This window comes from Styela clava, chromosome 1 (assembly GCF_964204865.1).
Source record: "Styela clava chromosome 1, kaStyClav1.hap1.2, whole genome shotgun sequence".
NCBI classification, from domain to species: Eukaryota; Metazoa; Chordata; class Ascidiacea; order Stolidobranchia; family Styelidae; genus Styela; species Styela clava.
The window spans coordinates 20,144,057-20,161,620 of record NC_135250.1 but is presented as its reverse complement, the minus strand read 5'-3'; the positions used below and the strand labels follow the sequence as shown (position 1 = coordinate 20,161,620).

The window sequence follows — 17,564 nt, the reverse complement described above, 5'->3', positions numbered from 1 at the left end:
AGCATAGGTCTCTTGTTCACTATTGTTGTTGTTGCGCCAGTAAGTGGTCGAGAGATGGCTCTTATGTTTTAAGTTTTTAAAATTTAAGAACGATTCCGTGGTACTGGTCTTCGTAAGATCATCGAAACAAAATTGATATCTTAATACTCTCTAAATATTGCTAGAATAGGTGCACAACCTAACAACCTGGGAATAGTATGTTGTAAGGACAAAAAAGGGTCGAACTTGAGTGTTTTGCTATAAAAATAAAAATTATTTTTTGCTTATGTTCTCTAATTGCATTGTGGTTTGAACGTTTTTATGTTATAATTGGCTACTTATGTTGCATAAATCTATAAAAATGGGCTAATGTTAGAAAGGAGCGATTATAGCAGAAAACTAAATTCGACATTACAGCAGGTTATCATATACAACGATGACATGCTTTGTAGTTCCTATTATACCCCTCACTTTTTCTTTCTATAGCACTAAAGAAGATCGTTTTGTAACGTAAAAGCGATGACTGAAATTTGCAAATTAGACTGTCCACCCGCTACAGGCCAATAGCTCATTGATGAAAACATGTACAATAAATTGGCAACACAACTGGAGGCGATTTTGATATATATTCAAGACAATACAAAACACAAAAAGACACGAAAAAACCTGAATATATTAAATAGTTAATTTTCAAATATTTAGGTTCTAATACAGATAGACAAACGAAGACACAGGAGAATTAATCAGACAAAATAGCGTGCAAGCATGAACACAAAGGGAAGAGAACATTCAAAGAAAAAAGGAACAATAAAGTCGCTCTCCTTTTTGACTACTTTTCTCCAACATTAAAGGAGCGTGAGACTCCAGCTGTCTCCCTGGGATTCAAGAGAATCTATTTTAAAACCACCTGGAATGAGACAAAATCAAAAATTAACAAATGATTTTTAGTTAATGATTGCATCAATGGCGACTTTCTTGAAACCAATAGAATGTTGTATATTGGCCGAAGTCATGACCACCATCATTTCTACGTTTCAAGAACTTTTATCTGACCAACTATTCCTTTATTCATATTTACCAGTGAAAAGGGCATAGTCGTCTCATTGGTTTTTCCTACTCATGGAGTGATATATAAAATCCCAATTTCACTCAGGTCTCGCATCCATGTATTAAAAACAAACTTCAATGAGATTTAGTTACTTACACCATCTATCTATCCCAAGGTTGACACAGCGTTTCATTGAACCCTGAAAGGCAATAAACAGTTATGAATGAATTATATCTCCAATTTGAAAAAAAATCAGGGAAAAATAAACTAATCTGTTTTCGATATTTTTATTTTATTTTTATGTCACCCTTAATGGAATCTGTAAGATTTGGCCCCGGAATATAACGTGATGGTATGACTATATTACATAAATAATTCTTCTGAACTTTGTAGTTTTATGAGTGTTATATAAATATATACATTGAGGCCAGTAAAGCATAGTGGTACCTGGCATGCTGTTTGCAAACCAAGTTGTGGAGTTTAAGTGTAGAAGAAAGATGTTTTAGTTTGCCTCGGTAAATTATTGATAAACATTATCGGAATCCAGAAATGAAGTTTTGTTGCTTTCATTGTATTTTTTATTTTATTGGACCACACCATTTTTTTCTAGTGTTAGTATAATAGGTTACTGTAAATCGCTTGGTGTGGTAAGTGCGGTTGTTGTCTGGCAATTTGGTATTCACACTTCTAAATTTTTTTATTTTACCTTAAAATAGAGTATGATGGAAAGCAGAAGCGCCTGCAGAAGCTCTTGCTCCTCCGATGCAGCCAGTTCCAAAAGTGCTTGATGTTGAAGCAGAAGCGCCTGCAGAAGCTTTCACTCCTCCGTTGCAGCCAGTTCCAAAAGTGCTTGATGTTGAAGCCGAAGCACTTGCACAAGCGGTCGCACGGACACCAACTATTGGACATAAATATTATGTGAACATGTGAAATTGTTTTATTTTATCACAAATAAAAGGATATAAATAATAGAAGATAGAATGTGATAATTCTCGCCCAAGTTAAAATAATGTATACATGAACTGTGCGAAGTTACACCGTATTATGGAAAACATCCTAAATCAACGTCAAACCATGTATCCATAATAAATTAAACCTTATCTTTCAATCAAATAAAAATATACATTACCGCACGGATCGATGGTTCTAACTGGTAAGCATGGCGCTTCAATTTTTGTTGGTACGCATGGTTGCTCGACGGTGATGCATGGATCTTGAACTATCTTTGGTTGGCATGGTTGCTCGAAGGTGGTTATGCATGGATCTTCAACTATCTTTGGTTCGCATGGTTGCTCGAAGGTGGTGATGCATGGATCTTCAATTATCTTTTGTTTGCATGGTTGCTTGAAGGTGGTGATGCATGGATCTTCAACTATCTTTGGTACGCATGGATCTTCAACTATCTTTGGTACGCATGGTTGCTCGAAGGTGGTGATGCATGGATCTTCAACTATCTTTGGTACGCATGGTTGCTCGAAGGTGGTGATGCATGGATCTTCAACTGTCTTTGGTACGCATGGTTGCTCGAAGGTGGTGATGCATGGATCTTCAACTATCTTTGGTACGCACGGTTGCTTGATGGTGACGCATGGGTTAATGACTCTTCTCGTGACACATGGTCTTCTTTGGATGCAGGGATAACTGAGTATAAATATCAATAATTTTTTTTTACTTCGCCTGTTCTTAACATTCATTCTGTAATTAGTATTGAAATAAATCAAAAATATAAACATAGCTAGAATGAAACAAAAATTTGTTTTATTATTACTTTATTGGCTTACCTGAAGGAGCGTCTCACTGAAAATATAATAAAAATAGATTTGTTTAGTAAATTAGGAATGAGTATAAATACTAAAATATATATTGAAAACGTTTACTAACCACATGGCGTTCTTGTAATAGTTCTACACGGTTGTGGAATGATCGTCCTGCAAGGCGATATGGTTCTTCTCACGCAAGGTGTTATGGTTCTTCTCACACAAGGTGATGTTATGGTTCTTCTAACGCACGGTGGTGTTACGGTTCTTCTTACGCACGGTGTGCGTGTGATTGTTCTAGTAAAGCACGGCGAGGAAACACGTCGGCGCATAAAGCTTCGTCTGAAACAAGGTCTTGTAAAGGTGCATGGAGATTTTACCTCTACAGACGGTTTCTTCACTTCAACACACGGATCGATGACAATGTCAGGCTTCTGCAATTCAGCGCATGGACCAAACGATGTTTTTGCGACAGCTGATGCGGATACTGAGGTACCTGTGTCGCCACATCCCACTATATTGAAAGAAATAAGTATTGTGGCGTTTAACAATTATCTGTTATACAATATTTATAAAGCAAACTTACAGAAAGTTCCAAAATTCAGTGGCAATGCCGTAGCTGTACTCAAAATAGCAAGGAGGATCAAACAACGCATGTTGACGTTACAATATTAGCTTCGATCCTGTTGGAGAGAAAATAGATTGATATCGTCAATGAAAGCTGTATGGGATCTCAAGCTCACGCAAACTTGTTATATAGAATTTCGGAAAACCACGTATTGACTGTCAAGAGATGTAAATATTTTTGAGTGTATCATCACATGCAATTTCAGGTGTAATAAGTGTTTAATGTGAACAGGAAAGTTCAAGTACTCGATCTAACGCATCTCACTGAGTAAACAAAATCGTGTGCCAACTTACTTCAAATATGATTTTAGAATCGAGTGAAAGTCAATCAGCGCCGTCTGTCTTACATAGCGTACTTCACATTGACGCGTGGCGATCTCGCGAAGTTGATATTTTTGCTTGTATTGTTTACTCTTCTCTTTCAGTTGCTTATTGATGTTCTAAAATACTGATTTTCCGGTTCAAATGCCCCTATTCTAACACTTGATCACAATATGTATATGTAACTTTGCCAGTGGACTGTTGCTGAACAAACTGTGCAAGTGCATAATATATAGTCAACGAATTCTGTCAATCAAACGAAACCGTGACATTCAGATAAACTGAATAACCCCTAGATTTTAAATGATCAAAATCGAACGATTACGAAAATAAATACAAATCAATCAGATATCGGCCTTGACCGATGATGCTATCGAGGATTCTGTATTACTATAGATAGAGTATAGACAAAGTGTTTTAATGTGGCATGCGCTGTAAGTTACGAGATTTTAGCAAAAGTGTTTTCATGTTTATCCAGTTTGATAGGAAAGTCGGCGAGGCGCTCTAATCATATGGATAGGGATGTAAGTTTAAGAATTTTGAATCGAAGCGAATCAATATCAATTCGAATTGATTCGAAGCAATTTGATAAAAAGCAGCTTGATTGATTTAAAAAGATAATAATAATTAAGATAACACGAGGCGATTGCACGATGCATAGGTGTTGTCTCATAATCGACCAAAAGCGTTTATTTTCCCCACGTTTACAGCGTTTCCAAGTCGTAACACTCCGTAATATTTCATATGGACAGTGGAAAGGGAGTCCAGCAATCCTCTCGCACACAATTAACCAAAACCGAAAAACTCACGCTTGGTAATCAGGTACGCCCAGTGCAATGCGCCAACCGCCGAGCCTACGGAATAAAAGAAAGCTGCGAAAACTTTGGAAAATCAATGATTAGCTGTCTAGAATGAATTCCCAGTAAGTTTCCACTTTTTTCTTGAGAAATAGAGGCTGATATTTATTCTTAGTTTTCCTTCGAATAGCATTTTTGGAAAGTGGATGCCTATTGGACTGCTGTAATTTGCTACATGATTTTTCCTGCTATTTGCATTGACAATGAATACCTTGTCATCATAGCACTGATATAACATCAATGTAAAATTGGGCGAATTTGCTTTAAACCACTGGTTCTCAACCGCCGGTTCGCGCCAACCTTGCTGCCGGTCCGCTAAATATATTCCAATATAAATATACTATAAGCAAATTGCAAAATACAAAGTATTGGCGGCATGTCCATTAATTTTGTGATTTAACGCCAAAATTCACGAATTTGGCTTTTTGAAACACGTAATAATCCTTCTCAGTCGTAAACTCTTGATCATGCGGAAGTTGAAATTGCCATGATAGCAACAAAAACTACAACGTTTGGTTGGATTTAGCATTTGGTGTGACTCACTAAATCAACTGATGGCTCTAAATCAGCATGATTGCAAACTGTGCAAATCCACTATTGTGCTAAGAGTTTCAAATCTGTCAAATCATGAGGTTTTTGTACTTGTTAAAATTGTTGACTTTTTCTGGCTTTTTCTCACATGACAACCCCAGACGGTACCTGAGTGAGAAGTTCGCACATTCCGTAATTTGACAGTGGAACTATAGTTTAGCGAGGTTTGATAGTAAAATGAAAACAAACAAACAGCAAAGTATTATCCAGTTCAAACAGCTCTACTACGTCTTGCAGAAACTCCATTAGAACTGAGTTTAATACGTATAATATCGAAAACACTGCAGCTGATTTCTCATTAAATTGGATTGACTATTTTGCACCATCTACTTTTGTAGCAATTGCATTCTCTTGATTATGTTTTGTGTTCATGACATGTTTGGTTAATTTTGAAGGTCCGCCGGTCCGCAAAATTTGTTTTGGAATTTTACCGGTCCGCGAACTGAAAAAGGATGAAAACCACTGGTTAGTTGAACTATCAAATTGGAAAATACTTAAAGGGAATCACCCGTATTTATTACATGATTGTTTAGTTGTGGAAAAGGAGCATTTATGGCGACATTTGCCTGGGTTTAATCAATGCAATACAACCTACTGCCTTTTCTTATGTCGCTATGAAAAGGCAATGATTATCAATTGGCCTATCTGATTAAATTTAATGTAGATTCACTGAATATTTTGCCTAGTTCAGAAATAAATCATTGAATCCTGAGACACCCGGTAAGTAAAAGAATTGAGTTACATGCCACTGTTGGGCAAGCGAGTTAAATAGATATTTTTATTACTTATCAGCGACTGGACGTCCAAGACTTATTTACGACAAGAGAGCTACGCTCAAATATATGGGCACGTCACAAGGTGTCGCTCTTTTTTTATCCTGACACACAAAAAACGAACCTCTGGAAGTTCACAGAAATTTTTGAATTAAGTAAAAGTAATAGCCTTTTGGTGGGAAAATCAATCTTTATCCCCTGAAAATTTTAAAGCAATTGGTCCAGTATTCGAAGAGAACCCCGATTTTATGATGACGAAGAAGAGTAATACCAACAAGAACAACAACATAATATTTAAACGATCGTTATGTACACTGACTATTCCAATAAATAGATAGGGCGTTTAGATGCTATCAATAATACAACAGAGCTGCTCAAGTATATATATACGTCACAAGTTGTCGCTATTTTTTATTCTGACACCTAAAAAACGAATCTCTTGAAGTCCACAGAAATTTTTGAAATAAGTAAAAGTAATAGCCTTCTGGCGAAAAAATCAATCTTTAACTCCTGATAATTTCAAAGCAATTGGTCCAGTATTCGAAGAGAATCCCGATTTTATGGTGACGAAGAAGAATGATACCAACAAGAACAACAACATAATATTATAACGATCGTTATGAACACTGACTTGTCCAAAAACATCATAAGAAAAGCAAAACATACATCCAATTCCAATTTGGGGTATATCCAACTGTAGCTTATTGATATTTATCATTGGCGGTGTAGGTAGAATACCAAGATAGTATAGTTTAGTATAAAATACTTCAGTAAAATGCTAAAAAACTGCACAATGGTCTTTGCCATATATGACTTAGCTCCAAATGAATTCATTGACTGCAAGCATGACAATAAAAACTGTCACAACGAAATTTCACTTATCTATGATGTTTCTGTGGTAAAGTTTTTGGACACTTTATTGGACATAACGATCGTTTTGGTATTTTTGAACACGTAAGTGTTCAAAAAGTGTAAGTCGAATTAGTTGGTATTTCAATTAAAGTTGAAACAGAATCGCGAAAGAAACTGGAGAATCCGTGTACCTGTAACAGTGCGGCTTTCGGCTCTTTGTCGATATGGAAGCCCAAATAGTCTCTCAAATGCGAGGCTTGCAGTCACAGTTATAGTTGATGTCTTTTAATATGGGGACTTTTTTAAAATAGATGAACTGTGTCGTACTGGGTATCGGTACTAGTAAGTCAGTTACCGGTACCAAAGCCATGTAGTTAACGCAGTTTCCTTGTTCAGCTTCGTGCAGGATACCTGTACCGGTACCTTATTACTTTCGGTGAAGTGATGATATTATATTTCGTTTTATTTAAGGTATGCATATATTTGAACATGGCTCTCTTGTTTTCTCTGAAATGATATTTGTTCTCAATGCGTTAGTCGTCTGCTCACATCTGTTCCACACTAGTAATCTATAAGTGGATCTCTGTGTGTCACCAGCGACATTAATTTAAACTTTCGTTGTAGAAGTCACATAACACGCGGGAAATAAAGGAGCTTGAAGAATAGGACATGAATCTCGATTCTTGGATTAGAGTTTAGAAAGATGATTTTTACTTTTACTATCCAATGTGTATGCGACATACTGATTGTGGAATCCAACTGTAAATTTCTGCAAAGGAATTTTTTTGTTTCGAGTTTTTGAAGTTTAGTAACGAAACCGTGGAACTGGTCTTTGTAAGCTCACTAAAACAAACTTCCATCTTCATTTCCACAAATATTGTTGTCTAGAATAGGTACACAGCCTAACAAGCTTGGACCAATGTGTTCGTTCCAAGGACAATAAAGGTAATTAGGAGTATTTAGGTGGCTGACATCGAACTTGATTTATTTGATATATAAATACAAAATGGCCTTCTCGTGAAATTTGTTGTTTGGTTGCAATGTGGTTTTTATGTTACTATCAGCTACGTATAATGTTTAAATCAAAATGGGCTAATGACAGAAAGGAACACCAACAGCAAAATCAACTCGACATCTCACCGGGTCATGTTATATAACGGTGACATGCTTCGTAGTTCTTATTATCTCCTTCACTGCGTTTTTCTTTCTAAAGCAGAAAAATACCATTTTGTCGCGAAAAATCGATGTCTATAATTTTCAAGTTAGATTGTCTACCCGTTACAGGTCTCTGGCTAGATCATTTGTAAAAACGTGTACAATAAATTGGCAACAAAACTGGAGGCAATTTTGATATTTATTCAACGAGACAAAACACAAAAAGATACGCACAAACCTAAATACATTGAAAAAGTTGGTTTTCAAATATTTAGGTTTTAATACAGGCAGAGAAACGAAGACGCAAGAGAACTAATCAGACAAATTGGTGTGCAAGCATGCACACAAAGAGAAGAGAACATTCAAAGGAAAAAAGGAACAATAAAGTCGCTCTCCTTTCTGACTACTTTTCTCCAACATTAAGGGAGTGTTTAACTCCAGCTGTCTCCCTGGGATTCAACAGAATCTATCCTAGAACCACCTAGAAACAGAAAAAATCAAAAATTAACAAAAGATTTTTAATTAACGAGTGCATAAAACGGCAACTTTCTTAAGACCAATATGATGTTGTATATTTGGCGTCTCCAGAATCATGACCACCATCATATTTGAACGTTTCAAGAAATTTTATCTGGCCAACTATTTCTATACTCATCTATTGTCAGAAAAGTTTTTTTTTTCCACTCATGGGGTGAAATTTAAAACTCGAATTCTACCTGGGTCTTGCATCAAAAACACTGAGATTTAGTTACTTACACCATCTATCTATCCCGAGGTTGACACAGCGTTTCATTGAACCCTGAAAGACAATAAATCGTTATGATTGAATTCTATCTAAAATTGAAAAAAATCGTGAAATAATAAAACAAATTTGTCGTTTGGTATTTTTAATGGTCTGATTTTACCATTACTGGAATTCATAAAATTTGTTTATATTGAGTGTTATATAAACATATATACATTGTGGTTAGTACAGACATAGTGGTGCTTGGCATACTGTTTTGTTTTATTCGTGACAATAAAATACCCTGCGAACCAAGTTGTGGAATTCAAGCCTATAGGAATGATGATTTTTTTTGTAAAGTTTGCTTTGGTAAATTATTGATAAACATTATTGGAATCGAGAAATGGAGTTTTGTAACCTTCATTGTCTTTTTATTTTATCGGATCTCGTATGATTACATCATTAATGTGATAATGTGAAATCTTTTTATAGTTTAAGTGTAACAGTTGGGGCGGTAACAGTTAGGTGCGGTTGTTGTATGACAATTTGATATTCAAGTTTTTTCTAAAAAAATTTATTCTACCTCAAACTATACATCATTTGAAGTAGAAGCGCTTGCAGAAGCGCTTACTCCTCCGATGCAGTCAGTTTCAAAGGTGCTTGATGTTGAGGCCGAAGCACTTGCACAAGCGGTCGCACTGAAACCAACTATTGAACAAAAATATTTTTGTGTAATTATTTTATTTTATCACAAATAAAAAGATAGAAATAACAAGAGAGCTACGCACAAATATATGGACACGTCAGACCAGAGCGAATCAGTCCTTACCGGTACCTTTGACGCTACCGGTACCCTCAAAAAAGTTCTGAATTTCCAGTAGCAAGAATTTTGCAGAATCAAAACGTACAGCCAGTCATGGCACTGACTAAAATCCGTGTTCCCATGAATAAAAAATAATACAGCAAAATTTTAGACGAAATATCAAATTTCATAGAATTCACGCAAAATTTTGAAATAAATAGAAGTAATAGCCTTCTAGCGAAAAAATTAATCTTCAACCACTGAAAATTTCAAAGCAATTGGTCCAGTATTCGAAGAGAAAAGCGACTTTTTAAAAACGTGTCAAAGAACAACAACAACAACATAATATTGAAACGATCGTTATGTCCACTACGTGTCCAATAAAAGATAGATTAGATAATTCCTGCCCAAGTTGAAATAATGTATACATGAACTGTGCAAAGTTACACCATATTGTTGAAGACATCATAAATCAACGTCAAACCATGCATTCATAACAAATTTAACCTTATCTTTTAATCAAATAAAAATATACTATACCGCACGGATCGATGGTTCTAACTGGTAAGCATGGCGCTTCAATTTTTGTTGGTACGCATGGTTGCTCGACGGTGATGCATGGATCTTCAACTATCTTTGGTACGCACGGTTGCTTGATGGTGACGCATGGGTTAATGACTCTTCTCGTGACACATGGTCTTCTTTGGATGCAGGGATAACTGAGTATAAATTTTATTATTTTTTTTTTACTTCGCCTGTTCTGAACATTCATTCCGCAATTAATATTGTAAGAAATCAAAAATATAAACATAGCTAGAATGAAACTAAAATTGTTTTGTTGTTACTTTATTGGCTTACCTGAAGGAGCGTCTCACTGAAAATATAATAAAAAGAGATTTGTTTAGTAAATTAGGAATGAGTATGAATACTAAAATATATATTGAAAACGTTTACTAACCACATGGCGTTCTTGTAATAGTTCTACACGGTTGTGGCATGATCGTCCTGCATGGCGATATGGTTCTTCTCACGCACGGTGGTGTTATGGTTCTTCTCACGCACGGCGGTGTGGTTCTTCTTACGCACGGTGTACGTGTGATTGTTCTGGTAATGCACGGCGAGGAAACACATCGGCACGGAGAGCTTCGTCTGAAACAAGGTCGTCTAAAGGTACATGGAGATTGAACCCCCACGTACGGTTTCTTCACTTCAACACATGGATCGTCAATGACAATATCAGGCTTCTGCAAATCAGCGCATGGACCAAACGAAGTTTTTGCGACAGCTGATGCGGATATCGAGGTACCTGTGTCGCCACATCCCACTAGATTGAAAGAAATAAGTATTTTGGCGTTAAACAATAATCTATATTACAATAATTATAAAGCAAACTTACAGAAAGTTCCAAAATTCAGTGGCAAGGCCGTGGCCGTACTCAAAATAGCAAGGAGGATCAAACAACGCATGTTGACGTTACAATTTTAGCTTCGATCCTGCTGGAGAGAAAATAGATTTATATCGTCAATGAAAGCTGTATGGGATCTCAAGCTCACGCAAACTTGCTATATAGAATTTCAAAAAACCACGTATTGACTGTCAAGTGATGTAAATATTTTCAAGTGGATCATCACATGCAATTTTAAGTATAATAAGTGTCTAATGTGAATAGGAAAAGTGATCAAGTTCAAGTACTCGATCTAACCCATCTCACTGAGTAAACAAAGTGGTGTGCCAAACTTACTTCAAATATGATTTTAGAATCGAGTAAGCGCCGTCTGTCTCACATAGCGCACTTCAAATTGACGCGTGGCGATCTCGCGAAGTTGATATTCCGGCTTGTAATGTTTACTCTTCTCTTTCAGTTGTTTATTGATGTTCTAAAATACTGATTTTACGGTTCAGATGCCCCTATTCTAACACTTGATAACAATATCTATGTAACTTTGCCAGTGGAATGTTGCTGAACAAACTGTGCAAGTGCATAATATACAGTCAACGAATTCTGTCAATCAAACGAAATCGTGACATTCAGATAAACTGAATAACCCGAGATTTTAAATAATTAAAATGGAACGATTAGGAAAATAAATAAAATTTAAAATCGGATTCAATCAAAAAAAATTGTTTGCCGGTTGCTTAATTTTCAAAATAATTTTTACCAGACCTCACATTTTGTTTCAAGCTTGAGAATTGTGTTGCTTCGCCATGCATGCATGTTGGTCGGTTCGTTTATTTGTACTCGAATTTTGAACTAAGTCATCAGATAGCGGTCGTGACCCACGATGCTATCGAGGATTCTATATTACTATAGATAGACAAAGTGGTTTAATGCGGCATGCGCTGTATGATATTAGATTTTAATAAAAGGATTTTCATGTTTATCACGTCGGATGAGAAAGTCGGCGAGGCGCCTCAATCATATGGATTACTACGACCTCCCGTCCGATTTTCAATTCATGTCGGGTATTGGAATAGTTAACCAGTTACTTGTTTCAGATACATGTACTTAGTGGCGAAGGAAGCCGTCAGCGGTTACGTAAACCAACCTTACGACGGTGGGGAAGGAGTCCAGCAATCCTCTCGCACACAATTAACTAAAACCGGAGAACCCACGCATGGTAGTCAGGTGCGAGAAGTTCGTAACGCCTATCACGATGCGCCAACCTCCGAGACTACGAAATAAAAGTAAACTGTATCAAAAAAGTAGATGGAATCTAATAGAAGACTCGAGATATATTCTGATTTCAAACAATTTTTTGTATTTCTAGTTGAGCATTTGTCGATTATCCGTAAGTAACAACAAACAATATGTTTTGCAATAACCGTAATATGGGAATATTGTCAACAAATGTAACATCCTTTATTGCAAGTATAGATACCGGTACCCATCTGAAATACAGTTTTGCGACAGCGTGTTCCTACAGGTCAGAAGTTATGTACCGACTGGAACGTTTCATGTTTCCAATGTCACAAAACATTGAGCAATATTTATACACCGCTGCGTTGCGCCTCGGTGACTTTGGAGAATTAGGTTTAACTTGGTGAACAATCCACACGGTAGAACAGGTACGGCAGTTGGATAAGACTGTTTTGTCGACAGTTACCATCTTATCGGATAATATAACCATGGCAGGCAAAGAAAAACAGCATCAAATTGCAAAAATCAACGATCAGCTGTTTGGAATGAATTTCCAGTAAGTTTCAGTGTTTTTTTCGCTCGCTATTTAGCTTGGGAAGGCCGATATTTATTCCCAATCTCCATTTGAATGGCATTTTCGGAAGAGGCATGGTTATTGGGCTGCTTTGTAATTCGTAGACATTATTTTACCAGCTATTTGCATTGCGACGCATGGATAACATCAGTCCCAAATTAGTTATATTTCAGTAACTGTTAAAATGGAAAATACTTAACGGAATTACCCGTGTACATTACATTATTGGTTAGTTGTGAAAAGGATATAATCTACTGTTTTTTCATATGTCGTTATGAAAAAGGCGATGATAATCAATTGGCCTGACTGATTAGGTTTAATGTAGATTCACTGAATATATTGCCTATTTCAGAAATAAATCATTGAACCCTGGGACACCCGGTGAGTATAAGAATTGAGTTGGGCTTCATGCCACTGTTGGGCGAGCAAGTTGAATACTTATTTTTAGTGTTTATTAGCGACTGGGCGTCCAAGACTTATTTACTATAAATAGATAGGGTGTTTCGATGCTAGCAATAATAAGAAATCATAAGGAATGTAAAACATACATCGAGTTCCAATTTATAGTATATATATCGAACTATAGCGTATATTATCAATATTTATCATTGCGGTGTAGGTAGAATGCAAAAGTCACAAACATAAAAGACAATATATATATCTAATACTTGAATAATGCAAACCGTGATTCTACTATAGCAATACAATATTTTTATCCCAAATGCTTAATTTTAAGCGCATTTTTTCCTGAAAATAAACTATTTGATGTAGCGCTAAATATGATCTTCTGGTTCATTATCCTCCGGAAGAGTCAAATATTTTTCAGAGAATTTATATTTTGGCCATGATTTTTGTTGAATACATATTTTGCTGTGAAGGCGGTTAATATAGATAAGCACCATGTATAAATAAAAATTAATGTAAACTATTTCCATTGTCACCTTTTAGCGCCTGTAAATTCTAAAGACGGAAGTGCGTGCAATGTGTCGAGTCAATTAAATCTGAATGACACAAATGATATTAAAGTTAAAAGATTGGCTCTCTTACGAGGTAATTTCTATGATTTTTGTCAAATAAAATCACTTCCAGCATCACACAAAACGTCTGACTGTGCATTGGGATTCCTATTCATTTTAGGAAAAATCTAAAACATTCTTCTTCGAATTGAACAGCACAAGCTTACACGCTCCTCAGTCAATTCAAATTTGCTGAAGCCGCAAAACCATTGGAAGAGATTGTCTCAATGAAGATAACAGCAGGCCTTGATACCAGCTTATTATTTGTGGAATGTTACCTGCAACTAGGAAGAGAAAACAAGGCGAATAAAGCCATAGAAGACGTCAGAAATATTTTATTAACTCCACCATGTCCTGATGTTAGTGATGTCTTATGTTTAGCTGACGAATTAACGGAAATATCCTGCTTTATTCGGGCGCTAGTACTCTTGCGCATAGCAGGAACAATGTTCATTACAAACTCACAGTCAGGTAATGACGCGCTGGATGGGGTTAACAAGTGCATCAATAAAACTCACAATATCGTTGGCGGGATGATTGCGGCGGGAGATCGCCTTTTAGCCATAGCTATAGACTATGGAATCGAGTATATGAATGAAATGCTAGAATCTTTACGTTCGCTGCAAAACGTATATTCCGAGAAAAAAGCGTTGCTTATTGCTTTTTGTGTCAATAAAATCGGATTTAACTACGGACTTGCGAAAGACAATGGAAAAAGCGTCCGTGTGCGAAAAGGGGGCGCTGAAGAGTTTGAGCGTCATTTTGGATCCAATGCTACCAAATACAGAGTGTATGGCATGCTTCTACATAACATTGGGATCGGCAATAATAACATGGGAAAGTTCGTGGAAGCTCAGACTCACTACCTGAAAGCAATTGACGCGAAGAAAATGGCGCTCGATTACGACACAGAGAAGGAAAAAACTGACGATGTCGAGCTGTCGGAAAAATCTCTTGCTGATACTTTGCAGAGGTTTTCATAACAAATTGACAAAAAGCAGAAACTGACATCAGAAGCATTTTGTCAGTAAAATATTTCAAGACTCACCCAACAATAATTGCGTCTCCGTTTTAGGAAATCGAATTTAACAACAATATAAATAGGTGTAAACTGCCTGTCTGACAGAAATATAGGACTAGTGAATTGCATAATATTAGCCAGGGGTCTCTAACTCAAAACATGTCGCGGGCCACTTTTTGAAATTAATTGAACACGCGGGCCGCAAACCGAGAAATTAGGTACAAAAATGGGTATCTGAATGTATTGTGTTGAAATTCCACTTGGATCTTACAGCAAACGAGACATAAAACATATTCATTTACTCGTGCTGGATATTTGGTTTCGATGTTTGGCCTTATTTTGCGTCGGTTCGCTAGTCTTAAGACAGCATGCAAATGCTCATCCGTTAGTCGTGTGCGGAGGGCTGACTTGCTAACTTTAATAGTTGAAAAAACTGCTCGCAAATATAAGAACTGCCATCGCAGGTATGCAACATGAATGTGCAATTAGCTTCGTAAACTTTTCTCCAGGCACAATGGACTGACCGAAACTCGTTTATTTCGTCACAATGAACATGCGAAATGAAATTATTGTATTTATATTCGAATTATAACAATAGAATAAAACATGAACGTGGTTAAGTGGAATAACAGGGGAGAATTTTTGTCTCCCTTTTTACAATTTGTCGGACCGGACTCTTGATGTTAAATGACACGATAAAACTTACTAATAGTTGACATCATACTATTTTAGTTTTTTGTGGAAAAATCCCAACCATGACGCGGGCCGCAAAAAAATGCCTGGCGAGCCGCATGCGGCCCGCGGGACGCGTGTTGGAGCCCCTGATATAAGCTATGCAGAGGCGTAGGCTTATCTAGGGTATGGCAGACATGACTCGTGCCATGGGCATCGTTAGGATTGGGGTACAAAAACGAAGATGAGTTTTAATACTGAAATGTTCCAATAAATAATTTCAAATTGAAATAATAGCAACTCGTATTTTTACTGAAATGATAACTTACAAGTTTCTTAATTCAACAACTGTTATTGCCAGTGGCGCATTTTTAAACTTTACCACGGGAGATACGTCACTAAAGCTATGGTACTTATTCAGTGGCGTAGCAAGACTCTCGTGGGCCCCCCGCAAAAATATTTCGTGGAAATGACCCTAAAAACTCTCGGACATAAGCTAAAACAATGCTTTTTTTTTATTTCGTCAAAAAGCATAACATATCGCTATAAAAGGGCAATGGTAACCTAAAATTTGCCGTTTATTTTAGTTACTTTAATTTTTTTCATACTTTCTTCTTTTTCTGCCTTTTTTCTGCGTTTCTGTGCGCCACTGAGAGGTTTTACTTTCGACATCATTCTGACAGCCTTCGTAATTTTGCCGGTGCGATCAAACCACAAGACGCCGAAAATCGACGACTTCTTGGCATTGTTACGTAACAAAACGATTTGCGCAGAACTAACATCAGCGTTATAAGATGTGCATTACTTGTTTTGCACTGCAGCTTTTGGTTTGCGGCTTAAATTTCTAAATTCTAACCGCTTCGGCCCATTTGCGCCGAGGGCCCTCCCGCGACTGCGGGGGTGGATGCTACGCCACTGTACTTATTGAAACATCAGACTATTTGCTGGTAGGCAGATATATAAAATTTTATGCGACATTGATCGTTTTGAACTATGCCCGAACATATATTTGTTTATGTAACTATCTTTTAATATATATATATAATGTACATATGACTCTTATTGCATAGGAAAGAAACGTTTGCTTGCGAGGTTCAATACTCATGTGCTGTGGGGGTGATCGTATCATTATCTGATAGAATTCATAAAAAAGGGCGCATCTTGATTATTTGACGACGACATTGAAAAGTTGTGCTTATGCTTAACGCTAAGAGTTCGTGAGTTGCAGCTCCCAACCCCGTATTTTCATACCCGAGTGAGGATTGCGCGAACCGATTCATTGCATGTTGATATAATCAGCGAAACCGTTCTTGTTCTCGGCATCAGTCGACCTCAAAAATGAGTAACATGCACCACGGCTGACTGACAACTAGCATTATATTTGGCATTTCGAAAGTTTTGTATTATATTTATGTAAAACGTGTTATGCTAATCGCAGCTAATGTATGTATATCATGTAGTGACAAAAAAACATAATCTGGAATGAGGGAACCGGTTGCTAATGAGTTCGAACGGTTTATAGAATTTTGAATATTTTCACTGGATATATCACCTAATCAAGTGCGATGTTTAATGTCGATCATTTTTATTTCAATAATTTCAACGACCCCTTGCCTGAATCATCAAAATTCCGAAAACAAAGAGTGAGCCGTAGCAATACTTTTGAAACATATACCCTTAAGACAAGTGGTATATATATATATACGACAAAGTAATTACAAGCAAAAGTGGAATAAAAGGATGAGACGGATGAAGTGGAAGAACAGAGTATGTACTGTAAAGACAGAGGTCCAGCTGCTCAACTCACGCATTGAAATGGATTGCTAACTGAATGTGCATCGGACCAGGCAAGCACAATGAAAACCGATGCTGACTAAGATTACATATCGCTATCTCTTTCAGGATAAACGCGAAATTCCATTCAAAGTCTGCCCTTGTGAAACAATTCACAGAAATGATACTCGTGAGAGCAGCTATATATGAAAATCCTAACCCCGGTAGTTGAATAGTGCAAAAAGCCACAGCAAATATAGTTGCCAGAAAGTCGTGGAAAAAAGACGGCACACAAATAAAAGTCCGAATTGTAACCAAACATCTGCCCCATTCTATGTCATGTCAAAACTAGAACAATTTACCGAAAAGAATAGGAATTCATGA

The 17,564-nt window shown here is 36.8% G+C and overlaps 2 protein-coding genes across 2 annotated transcripts; one reads left to right on the top strand and one right to left on the bottom strand.

Annotated features, from left to right (window-relative positions):
* Positions 1–586: 586 nt before the first annotated feature.
* On the bottom strand, positions 587–11,043 carry LOC120325370 (uncharacterized). Its single transcript, XM_078112138.1, has 12 exons — positions 10,883–11,043; positions 10,445–10,810; positions 10,345–10,360; positions 10,027–10,205; positions 9,275–9,392; positions 8,866–8,870; positions 2,909–3,298; positions 2,809–2,824; positions 2,157–2,668; positions 1,734–1,925; positions 1,184–1,226; positions 587–886 (listed from the first exon to the last, which is right to left on the bottom strand). The coding sequence occupies exons 1-10, from the start codon at positions 10,950–10,952 to the stop codon at positions 1,735–1,737; spliced, it is 1,863 nt and encodes a 620-aa protein (XP_077968264.1). The 5' UTR covers positions 10,953–11,043; the 3' UTR covers positions 587–886; positions 1,184–1,226; position 1,734.
* Positions 11,044–11,184: 141 nt separating this feature from the next.
* Positions 11,185–16,457, top strand: LOC120325369 (uncharacterized). The gene is made up of 4 exons (XM_039391472.2): positions 11,185–12,680; positions 13,051–13,079; positions 13,647–13,748; positions 13,871–16,457. Exons 1-4 carry the CDS (start codon positions 12,613–12,615, stop codon positions 14,695–14,697), a joined length of 1,026 nt encoding a protein of 341 aa, XP_039247406.2. The 5' UTR covers positions 11,185–12,612; the 3' UTR covers positions 14,698–16,457.
* Positions 16,458–17,564: the final 1,107 nt, after the last annotated feature.

Coding starts and splice junctions, on each gene's coding strand:
- LOC120325370 (XM_078112138.1), bottom strand. CDS start 10,952: ATGCGTTGTTTGATCCTCCTTGCTATTTTGAGTACGGCCACGGCCTTG. Junction 9,393..10,026: donor TAGAACCATCGATCCGTGCG/GTATAGTATATT, acceptor TTTGTTCAATAG/TTGGTTTCAGTGCGACCGCT. Junction 1,926..2,156: donor TAGAACCATCGATCCGTGCG/GTAATGTATATT, acceptor TATGTCCAATAG/TTGGTGTCCGTGCGACCGCT.
- LOC120325369 (XM_039391472.2), top strand. CDS start 12,613: ATGGCAGGCAAAGAAAAACAGCATCAAATTGCAAAAATCAACGATCAG. Junction 12,681..13,050: donor CTGTTTGGAATGAATTTCCA/GTAAGTTTCAGT, acceptor TGCCTATTTCAG/AAATAAATCATTGAACCCTG. Junction 13,749..13,870: donor AAGATTGGCTCTCTTACGAG/GTAATTTCTATG, acceptor CGAATTGAACAG/CACAAGCTTACACGCTCCTC.